The 12,267-nt window shown below is 39.9% G+C and overlaps 1 protein-coding gene across 2 annotated transcripts in view; it reads right to left on the bottom strand.

Annotated features, from left to right (window-relative positions):
• The window catches only part of Mdfic (MyoD family inhibitor domain containing), an 81,604-nt gene that overhangs the window by 50,223 nt on the left and 19,114 nt on the right, over positions 1–12,267 (bottom strand). For both annotated transcript variants that reach the window (XM_030255200.1, NM_175088.5), the window contains one exon: positions 10,837–10,959. In XM_030255200.1, the coding sequence (XP_030111060.1) occupies positions 10,837–10,888 (52 nt within the window). In that variant the 5' untranslated portion in view covers positions 10,889–10,959. The remainder of the gene's footprint in view (positions 1–10,836; positions 10,960–12,267) is intronic.

Below are 12,267 nucleotides of genomic sequence, written 5' to 3'. Positions count from 1 at the left end.
GGAACTAGATATATAGAGGGAGGAAATGTCCATCAGAAGTTGTGTTCCATCAAATACTACAGAAAGGATAAGGAAGAAAATTAGTCTACTGGAGTGTAACCATCAAGTACAGAAGACTCTTGAATGGTACCTATTTCTTCCTCTATCATCTACAGCCCTGGAAGCCATATTTACTTCTAAGGCAAAGTTGTGGAAAAGCAGGAAAGTGAATTCTGGATTTGAAAATTTTAAGCAGAAGAGATAAAGACAAAGTTTTTTCCCATATTTGTAAAATAACAGAAACAAAGTCAGCTCTTCAAAGGGAAGAGCTATGCCAATTGATGATGTTGAAAGAAGCCCTGGGTTAACCAAACACTGCGGAATCATGACTCAGAAGTCAAGATTCTAGTCAGAGTTCAGATGTCACCTTTGGGTTAAGCCAGAGGTATGCATGCTGGGTAAAGGGTCACAGTCACATAACATACACTTTGATTCACTAAGCATCAGCCCTCTCCTTTCCATTGTCATCCGGGAATCTCCAACACTAAGAATTCAGGACTGAGATGCACAACCAATATAACATTTAAAAGCATTCAAACAATAAGATTTTACTCAATAAGTCTTTAGTAACTTTAAACAAGTTTGGAACGTAGAGAAAAGTCAGTATTATTCAAGGTATCTTTTAAACGGATATTTTAATAGTTATACGTGTTTTATTTCATTGAGTCATTAGCCTAGAAATTTAAGTCATTTAAAAATTAACTAAGTTATCTAAAGTTATTTAGAATGTCAGTTATGTCAATATAAGTATATTATTGATCTTTAAAAGAAACTGTCAACAGAAACATCAGCCACCTTACTTCAAGTATTTAAAATTTGAATTTATAGGAAAATGGATTTAGCTTTGTCCCCAATGGTAAATTATTAGGTTTAGAATTGTTTGGCTTCATAAAAGAAATGGGACTTGTTGCTGTTGTCACTCTCTGTGGCTGGGACAGTAGCTTTGTAATGTCAAAGGAACAGTGACAGGACAATCTGCAAAGTGGGAAAGGGGACAAGGAATGGCAGGCAGCATCCAGAGATGAGCCGAACAGCCATTTTCTGGCTGAATCAATTATTCATGACAATTTCTGATGGTGGGAATCTCTATTTCTTAAATTTTCCAGGCCAAGTTCTCACAAGTTCTCAAGAGCCATGGCAAATGTATTTAATTAAATAGTGTTCCAAGGCAGAACACATTCTGTATCCGCTCCTGTCTCTGTTTCACTTAATGCAATTTCCACCCTCTAATGGCATCATTTGAGAGCTTTAGAGCGATTTCCCCTGGTTTTTGTGTATCTTGCTGATGAACCCAAGAAACTTGGGAAGAGTTCGGCTTTTAATGGAGAACTGTGTCGCAGTGATTTGCCACTGACTCCTGAGGACTAGTTGAAAGAAACAGGAGAAGTTATAGCATTGATTCTTCCCTCTGCTGTGTCGAGAAAGGAACAGAGCTTCTGAAAGGGGTTAAAAAGGCTTTCCACAACCTCTCTCACCGTGTACACCCTCATCCTCTGTTTCAAGCCATGGACTGAGCTGAAAGCAAGTCTCACCCTCCTATAGGCTGTGCTTGGTGCAGATGGAGAAGCTTCACGGTGCAGAGATTCTCATAGTTCCTTCTTCCTCAGCTATATCAGCTACTCAGTGGTGTTAACTAAGAGATCAACAGATTTGCCGAAACCCAGAAAACCCCCGTTCACTCTGCATTGCAAGAATGCAGAGAGAAGTAACTTATAAAATTAAGATCCAGTAGTGCTTCATGCTTAGCAAAACTAGATCCCTGCTCCTTTATGACTGCCTCTCCATCCACACCCTGCTTTACTGACATATAACTGTATAGATAGCTACAGAGAGCCCAGTTCTTAAAATAGCCCAGCACTGAACTTAATGCTCTCTCTATTTGCTTAAAATTCATAGTGTTTTGGAATAAGAGTTTCTCTCTCCCTCCTCTGTGTGTGTATCACTCTTTCTTTCTCTCTATGTCTCTCTGTCTGTCTCTGTCTCTGTCTGTCTCTGTCTCTCTCTGTCTGTCTCTGTCTCTCTCTATCTGTCTCTTTCTCCCTTCTTCCCTCTCCATTTCTACTATCGTCCATCCCACAAATTGTGTGGTGGTTTCTGCTGTTTTCAGAACCCGAAGGAAAAAAAATTAAACTTTCCTAGCCTGGCTATACCCTGAAGCTTGCCCTGTGTATGCTTGGTGGACTCTCTCTCTACTCTTTTATTTTTGCTATGTAGGAGCACTTGGGTTATTTTGTTTGTTTGTTTTGTTTTGTTTTAATATTATCAAATTACATTTAATGTAATAAAGTAACTCACTAAAGAAAGTGGTCAGAAGCGAAGACTAGCTATACACAATATTAGGTGGATACCTTTCACCTATATGTCTACACTCAATTTCACCGAAGTTTCCGGTAGAACTACTGTAAATAAGTAGCCACATACCTTGTAGTAAGAAAATACATGTGCAATGCTATATATACAGGATACAGATAGCTATACACATCTCTATCATGAAGGTAATACTCATCATGGCATATGTATTTTTTCATTCCAATGTTGGGTGTTTACTGTAATAGATAGAAAAACCTCTTAGAGTCTTATAATAATCAAGGTCAGCAGCTTCAAAGGACCTGCATCATTTCCCACCTTTTCAGAGGCTTAGTTTGGTGATATCAAGCTACTTCTGTCTTATCTACACACAAGCACATACAAGCACACAGAAGGAAACAGCTGTATAATCTATCGAGTATGGGCACTACTGCAGGACAGTTCCGCAGAGAACCCAGGTGTAGCATACAGGCAGCTAAGGCCCCAGCTTTCTCCACCACTAGGTCTGTTAACAGGAAGAAACACCTGCATCTCTCTGCTACCCTGCTAGGCAACATGGGACTTTTTCAAAAACCTCCAAAGCTTTTGTTGAAGTTAGCCCTCTGAGTTTGACATGAACCATTTTAGTTGTTCATCCCTATGACCACCCTTAGCCCTGATCTCACCTAAAATGGTTCCATTTACATTCTGTAAATCCTTATTTTCTGTTATTATATTTGAGCTTATCTTTCCACATTTCCTATCGAGCAATCACAACTAGTCCTTTATCTTGAGTCTGAAAGAACAGAAACTTTTCTGGAGTATTTGTTTTTGTTCTTTGGTTGTAAGCCTCTTCATGTCTTTTCTCCCCTATACCCACAGCTCGTCATTTTAAACCCTCTGATGACAGGACCTTAAATGCGGGGGGGGGGGGGCATTGTCCTTGCATAACAATTAACATTTATTTGAACCAAAATCCTTAGCCTTGTTCCCAGCACTTGTTTCATCTGCCTGCCTTCACCTCACCAAATAATGAACCTTGTGAATAACACCAAATGGTTCACATCTGAGCTCCAGAGGCTGAGGCAGGAGGGTTGCCATGATTTTGAAGCTAGCCTGGCCAGTCTTGCCTAGAGTGAGACCCTATTGAAAGATCTGAGAGGGAGACTCTAGAGCGAAACCCACTTCCTGTTTCTTCCTTCCTGCAATCCTCTGTACCTAATCTAGACAAAACACCTTCCTTTCTTATCTCAGTTAACTCAACAGTCTTATCATGATTTATGGAATTCAGTCCTTTTCATTTCTATTTACTCCCCAAAGCATTACAAAAACAATCTTCCAAAAATAAGTTCAGATTAAAACAGCATAAACCTTATGAGGTCAAAACTCCAACACCATCAGTCTTCACCTAAGGAAGTCTTTCCCTGCCATCGCTCTCTTCCTCTAAATCCCACACTTTATGTCCCAGTATATGCAAAACTGGGACTCCATTCAACTCTTCCCTCTTTTATTTCTAGATCCAAAAATGTGCTGTGCTTTTGACTTGTACCAACACACACACACACACACACACACACACACACACACACACACACACACATCCTGTTTTAGTTATCTAAACCATTTTGGTAGAATCACAGGCATGGCTTCCTCATGGCTTCCCTCTGCAAAGCTCTGTCTGATGCCCTTCCCATGTCAGGACTTGGATTTCTCCCATGTAAACCTACAGTAGCCCTGCACTTTTCCCTAAGGTATTGCTAACACAAGCAATCATCTCAGGAAAAACTGTCTCTCTCACAAGATCATAAATTTCACATGCAAAAGCTACACCTGCATAGATCATGACTCGATCCCCACCGTAACTCAGTAGTAAACAAAACCATCATAATGTGTCCTTTCAAAGTTTTAGTTCAAGTCCTAATCCCAAAAGTTTCATATTAAACCAATCTACAAACAAATGATTAATATCTGTACAAGTTCTCAGAATTTTCAGATGCAGGAAGTTTGAGGTTGGAGAACTGAAATTATCTACACCACAGCACTTGTGGTCTTGATAATTAAATGCTATTCATTTCTTCAGAGGTTAACATTTTTTGAGATGATCTCTATGATAATTCCCAGGCCTCGGTTCTTCTTAGAGGCCTAAAAAATGTACAAACGAGAAGCTAAATCTCAGGTCAGTGCTAAGCCCTATCCCCTACCTGCCCTCCAGCTCAACGACATAGCTGGCAAGGAAGGACCAAAGACTTTAGGATGACCAGGAAGAACTTGAAAATCTGTGGCAGACAAATATATGATGTAGATTAAAAGGCAAGTGACCTAGCTTATGATGAAGAACATATACAAATAAATTAGAACAAAAACAGAGGCATAAGCGCAATAATGACAACATTTGTTGTCTCGTGCGTAACTCAGGAAACTTTAACCTACAGCCACACAGTCTTCACAGAAACACCCGTGAGTTCTTAACCTGGAATTGATCTAAAGCAGTGCTTCTCAACCTTCCTAACGCTGCAACCCTTTAGTACAGTTCCTCATGCTGGACCAACCCCCATCCATAAAATTATTCCATTGCTACTTCATAACTGTAGTTTGATACTACTGTGATTCGTAACTCAAATGTGTGATATGCAGGATATCTGACAGGAGACCCCTGCGAAAGGGTTGTTCGACCTCTGAGGAGGTCTTGCCCCACAGGGTGAGAACTAGAAAAAGAAAAGAAAAATGTGGTTTGGAGAATGATGAAGAGGCACGCATGCAATCACCTATTCCCATAAGTGCAACACAATATGTTTTTACGTTCTGTATAATGGTTTATAAACATCTTGCTACTTTATAACACATTAAAGCTCTTAATCAGCTGAATGCAGCAAACCCGTGGCCATGATATCAGGAGGTCTTAGAAAACATAGTCTATATATCGTAGTGCTTCCAAGCATCTGGCTCAATGCACCATAATGAAAAGAAAAATATCTTAAAATTCATAGCTCAGCTCAAGGATAATACTAATGCACACTGATGAACTAACATACCATCCGTTCCTTCAATGGAACACAAAGTTCCTGATAGAATCCTCAAAATGACACAATGAGCCTCCTGGTATTAGGCTCCATTTGGGGACTAAGAGGAGTTGACTGATGTTAGATAACTTACTCAACACCAGTGGTAAGTAACCACTCAGTCAGGACCTTTTCCCTAGCAGTTCATTTCCACTGGCCTTCCCATACCTACTATTAAGATGTTCAACACAAAAGATGAACACTATTTAACTCCAATTAAGGGAAAGAACCCAGGGTAAGCATGGAACAATCTATCATGAAAGTGAATTGTGTCAGGAAACTTCACCTCTGCTCTAGAATAGGGGTCTAGATGGTTACAATTAACAGAGGAGGTAAATGTAGGAGAACATCCAAAAATGGCTCACCACTACACACACCCCACTGGAAACCAAGCTGTTCGCTTGATTTGTACTAACTGATGATCACATGGTGTGCTCTGGGACAATAAGCAAAGCGACTGTGCGAGTGGGTGTAAACACTTGGTCAGCAGAGTGAAGACAAAGAGTTTCCTGACAGCTGCATAGGGCAGGAAAGGACACTGAGGAACTCAGAAGTCAGAACAACTTGCTCCTAGTACTTCTCCGAGACATGAATGAGCATGAAGTGTCAGGCAATGCCTGAAATTAATAAGAAGCGTGATTTTTAATAGGCTACATCTACCAGTCCTCTCAAGGTGCTACATCAATGGGGCACAATTTTTAATTTCATATAAACCGAACTCCAAAGAAAGGCAAATAATAGTTGTTGAAATGTGCATTCAAACAAGAGAGCTGTGGAAAACTCTTAAATCAAAACCACTTCATGCTCGCTCTCTCTCTCTCTCTCTCTCTCTCTCTCTCTCTCTCTCCCTCCCTCCCTCCCTCCCATCGAAATAAGAAATGTTCTAAGTATATGACAGTATGCCCGAGCACCTGCCTTTCTTTCTGTGTTTTCCACACAGGCAGAATCCCCTGGAGTGATGGAATGGTGTTCATTAAGGGTGATCAGCTCTAAGCTGGCAGAGGCTCAGAAAAGGCATAATAGAGTTGCTAACAGCAGAGCCTGTTGATCTGGAGAGGAGACTCAGAGGATGCCAAGAGGAAGGCTTCAAGTAGGAGGGTGAGTGGCAATGGAAGGAACCGTGGCTCGGTAAGGGCGGGCAAGTGTGAATTAGAGAGCGGCTTGCATTCTCCTGCCAATTAAGTGCTTACTATTATGAGAGCTAAAACTCTTCACAATGAATAAATGGGTTAAACAGGATGGGGATTGCCGTTTAAGTAGAGCATTCTAACTCTGCTTCAGATCCTGGGAATTCTATAAAAATCACCAAGGAGAGAGTTAGCTGAACCAAACAGTTTTAATTTAATGGGAAATTTATTTTAGAAGAGAAGCTGAGAAAAATTTCTGGAGTTAAGTAGTGGCATTTAGAATTAGAGGCATTTACATACAAAGCAGTGTCCATGGATAAAGTTAAGTAACAGGAAAGACCTAGAAAATTCTGCAATAGAGACCTCAGGCACTTAAGAAGAAGAACAAAGAAAAATGTAAGCGCTTCATAGGAGATAACCAGGATAGTAGAATTTGACCTAAATTAAACCAAAACATTGTTGACACATGCTATCTGCCTGTCAATAGAGGTAGATGTGTACATAACGTACATTCACACATAAGTGCATATGCACAAACATGCATGTGAACACGTATGTATGATTCTGCATGTAGACATAGAAACATCCCCACCTATCTTAGAAACCACCCCGTGATCATTTCTTCTCAATTATAATTAAAACATGTTATGTTGCCAATTACTTTTTATGGATTTGCGTGTATTACAGATTAAATAGAAAAATGAATATTAACTAGGGTGTCACTTCATTGCAATGTCTATTTTATGAACTCAGAAAACTGGTGCTTATTAAAACAAAGCACTACTAAAAAGTATAGGTTCAAATTATGCAGCACACCATATGTCCTCCTCTAAGGAGAAAAACCGAGGTCTCAGTCCATGCTCTCGGGGAAAACAAGAAAATTATATAAATTCTAGAATCTGAAATAAATCCCCCCAAATTAAATTATACTCAAAGATATTTTCTCAGAATATGAATGGTTCTTAAGCGTTTAAGTGTCTCTTTTTAAAAATAATAAAATAGAAAGAAAGCTTTCCAACTTTAAAATTTCCCCAGAAAACCACTATTGTGCTTTAATTCTTTGCTAATTTAAGACTTTAAAAAAAAAAAACAAACATAAGTAGCTCGAGCTGTCTTTTTTTTTTTTTTTTTTTGCATTTAAATTTTGTAAGAAAGATATTCACAAGGCACATTCCTGCACTAGACTCTGTGTGGCCTATTTATTCAAAGTGTTTCATTCCATATGGATTTCTTCTTTTATTTATTACTTCCAGAAAGGATTTTTTTTTCTCTAATAAGTTAGCAACTCAGGGGCAACAGATTTGAAATACAAGCCTTCAAATCACAACCCCTGGGGGGCCACCTTCCATATTTCTTCTAGAAGGACTACAGAAATGAGAAAAACTCAAACATCCGCCCAGCACAGGAGCCAACTCGGGGTGTGAGCTACAAGCAGGTGGTCCACAGAGGTCAGGGTTAAAGTTCACGGAATAATTTGGAAATAGTTCTCTGCTTGGGTCTCATCTAGGAAGCCTGAGAATACACCCTCTAACTAGAATGTAATTTCCAAAGCAGCCACTCCCTTCATTTTCCAGGGCTGTTTTATTCTCAGTGAAGAAAAGTGCAAACAGCCGCTTCACATTGCCAGATATCGGTCCGTTATAAAGTACCCCCTAAATGTCCAATAGAGAAAGCAGCAGGCTTCCTGGACAGTGGAGACAGCCAGTGAGTCACCAGCCCACAGAAACTCCTCTCAAGAGCAGATAAAGAAAACGCAGTCAGATTCAACAGTTGCTCTTTGCACTTTTGACTTATGCAGCTGAGCTATCCCATGGAGGACTGGAAAAAAGAGTGGGCTGTGCGTTTGAAACTGTTCCCACACCCCAGCCGTCTTTTTCTTTTCTTTTTCTGATGCTCTCTCCATCCGTCCAGCCAACCTAGCGCCTCAGTGGGAACACTCACATCAATTCTGTAGAAGCCAGCTGTCCTGTTCTTCCACGGCACTCAGGGAGCCACACAGCGCTCCTGGAACAGGAGCGAGCCAGAACTGACTCATGGCTTATGTTCACTTCCAGCCTTGTGGAGATTTGAGCCACCAGCTCCCTTTCCAAGGCCTATTGTTATTATAAGATCTGCTGAGTCTCCACAAGGCCCTGAACAGTAAAGCAAGAGAAACACACCCATCTCACCTAATGTGGGAAGCAGACATTGACTTAAAAAGAAATGACTGAGGACGCTATTGGAAAAGTTGAAGAAGCAAAGGCAGACAGACAGCTTCATGGACTCCTAACTCAGAGAGATAGACTGGCTTTTGCTATCACGCTAGGAGACTTCTTGATGTGGCTGTGATGGAGTCACATTTAGCATGCTCTAAGTTCTTCCACTTCGAATGTTTCTTATACACCCAACAAGATAGCCTTCATCTACAAAAGCATGACTGGGAAACTAGCAGAAGTAAGAGGCTCTGGAATTTTTAATCCTCACTCTGAGTCAGATGGTCACTCACAAGTATTTGAAAATGCTTGCCAGCTCAGGTTTCCCCTGCTACTACAGGCTGTGGCTATTATTTTCTCAAGTCTATTTAACTGCCAATGGTCACCGCAGCACTCCCATAGGAGGTGATAGACCTCCCTATCTCTACATTCTTTCTGGGAACATTAGTAGCGACCTAAACACGTGTTCCCAAATGCTCACATGGTACACACTGCATCATTAGCTCAGTAAGGAAACTATTCCCTGCAATATTTTTGATTCATGTCTACTTACCCAGGAAAGACAATGGGAAGAACAATTCACTTTTAATCCTGTCTTTTAGCAAGATGAATTCTGTGTCTAGGATGAGCGCCATCAAGCAGCAAAAAAGCTTTGTAACACATTAATCCAAATCTCCAAATCCTTGTGCCACAGTGTATTTGGAGTTTTGCCTTAGGTGATCTTATTTACATTATTCTACTGTGGGCTTGGGAAAGAAAACTGGAGAAACAAATTAATTAAATGAAACTCTTACAATTCTGCTTCTACAGAGAGTAAGAAAGAGAAAGACAGAGACAGAGACAGAGATTGGGAGGGGCTCACATGTGTCCCCCAGGGAGTGGAGTTTAAATTCTCTCCTGTATACCTTAGCTCCAAGTCTAGTTTTTAGGAAATCACATGCAAAATATGCCAGCATTTCACCAAGCCTTGTTTTTCCCAATTTTAGAGTTAATATTTCAATAAAAGAGGATCAATATATATTGAGGGACAACTTTTCTTCAAATGCCGTTTCTGTGATTCTTTGGAAAAGGCTTATAAATCCTGTTTGTCACTAATGTCTATGTTATATTTCCTTCCTTCCTATTCCCTTCTCTGAGCCAAAAGTATCTCAAACCTAAAGTTAAGAGAACATGCTTGGAGAGCCTTTTTAGAAAGGAAAACTATAAATATCTCAACAGTATTTTTACTATTATTGCTAATTTTCTGCCAAGTTGATGTTTTCTTAGTATTCACTGAGGGCCAGGAACTGAGCATTCTTCAAAAGAAAGTAACACCAAAAGTTTTGAAGAAAAAGAATATAACACAAGAGGGAATCTATATTATAAATTCTCTGAACTGATGAGTGAAAATTAAATTAGATAGTACAACACTTGAATGCGAGAAATGCATTCTCTCTGCACTTTAGCATGCTAATACCGAGACAAAGTAACCATGAACAAGAATTCAAAAGATTTCCTTCTATGCTTTTTCAAATATGGCCATATATACTCTTCCCTGTACTAAATTCTTTTCAATGGCAAATGTAATTTGAGCTACCTAGAGAGACTCGGAGACTCAGAGACATAAGTTCCACATCTAAAGCCTCACATTGAATTCTGAACATCCCCTGAAAGATACCATAATTCCTAAAATCCTCAGAGTGAAATAATTACACCAATGCTTTATAAATACTCTATAAAGCCACCTCAGGGGCAAGAGAAGCATCACAAAGATACAAATAGCAACATAAAAACAAGTTAGGTATCAATTACCAAAAGAATAGCAACCCCAAGAGCATTTTGTCCTTTAGATCTGATATTGTGTACAACAGGTATTTAAAGACGACACTTGATTTCCAATGGGTCCTCACTCTAGAAAGAGCTGACTAAATCTAACATAGAGTATAATGTTTTTACAGGCCAGTTGTTCCATTCTAAAGAAGATATGAATGCTCATAGTGACTTACATCCTAATTTTAGCTCTGATGGTTATAGCACCAATAGAAACACTTTCAGACTTAGAGATGTGTAGCAAAATTACTTGGGAAGGTAACTAGGTATGCTTTCATAATCATAAGTCTGTGTCTCAGAAGGTCTCGTTTAAGAAATACTTACTTCTGACAAGTTCACCAGCTGAAGGATTTGGCCAAATGGACTGGTCCCGCATCAGCCCACACCTGGTATGGCCACTGGTAGCTGGCCTTTTATCTTTCTCCGTATTGTCCTCATTACATGCTTCTGAAAAAGATGAAACATTTATTATCATTTGGTGAATGCTACCTGTCTTTCTGTATTTCGGGGAGGGTTGCTGTTTGTTTGAGGAATTTTTTGAAACAGTATCTCATAGAACATAGGCCTGGAACTCTCCATGTAGCTGATGACCATGAATTTCTGATTTTCCTACCAGCACCTCTCAAGTACTGGAATCATAGGTGTGCAGCACCACACATGACATAAGTTTTTCTTACTGCTTCCAAGTCTGCCATAGGTTAAGGAAATATATAATATACCATTATTGGCCGTTGCACATATTGTTAGCCCATTAACATTTGGGCACCTACTATCTTTTCATCATTAAGGAAGCATGCTCACAAGAAAATAAAACGTATCAAGACAGCAGTAAATAAGTTTTAGCACAGTAGGTGATCTGTCATAGCAGAGGAATGTAGAAAGGTTACATCAAGGATGAGAGCGAGTGAGTCCATACAGGTAGGAGGCAGGTGAGACAGAAAAAGTATCAAAGGAGAAGAGACTACAAATGATTGATGGACATAAAAGGCAGAGCCCAGCTGAATGAGAAGTAACTGGGCAGTGAGGATCTAGGAAACAGATACAGAGGTCTCTCTATAGAAACCGAAGGAAAAAGTCAAAGAGTGTGCAGTGCCTCCTCGGAGAGGCAAGTGTTTAGGATGAGAGGTTGGTATGTAGGATTATGAGTTCTCGGATGGAAAGACAACATGTAAGGAAATGGAATGTCTTGTTGGGAGCATAAGTCAAACAACACACAACCTATAACACAAGGTAAAATGCATGCTATGAAAGGTCCAGTGCACTAAAGGAGTTCAAACGATCAGAGGAAAAAAAATCTCATCAGGATTCGGAGATCAAGAAAGACACTATAGAGAAGGGAGCGCGTTGGATGGTTTCTAAAAGATTAGAAGAACTTCAAAAAGTCACATGGGAGAAAGGTAGAAGAACAGCATGGGAAAACTCCAAAAGCAGACACTTGGGCAAAGGTCCCAGCTCCAGGCTAGGAAGCTCTTTCAGAAGGACAGGAGGTGAGGCTGTGAAGTTCTGATGAAGATAGAATGTGGATATCTGAATGTCAACAGAGGAAAACTTGGCTTAATTCAAAAGCAAGGGGGGCAAATCAAAGAAGCTATGGAAGCTTTGTGAAATGACCAAGTAAGGCTCCATATTAAGGGGGGTAATAAACAATCTCAATCCTAATTGATTGGGGGGCCAGGACGAATAATTCTATTTTATGAAACAGACAAGGAGCTATCCTCAGGAGATGCACTTTTCCTATATCCTTTATATATTCAC

Source organism: Mus musculus, chromosome 6 (assembly GCF_000001635.26).
Source record: "Mus musculus strain C57BL/6J chromosome 6, GRCm38.p6 C57BL/6J".
In the NCBI taxonomy this organism is placed as follows: domain Eukaryota; kingdom Metazoa; phylum Chordata; class Mammalia; order Rodentia; family Muridae; genus Mus; species Mus musculus.
Note: the sequence above shows the minus strand (reverse complement) of the source record. Positions and strands in the feature narration are given on the sequence as shown.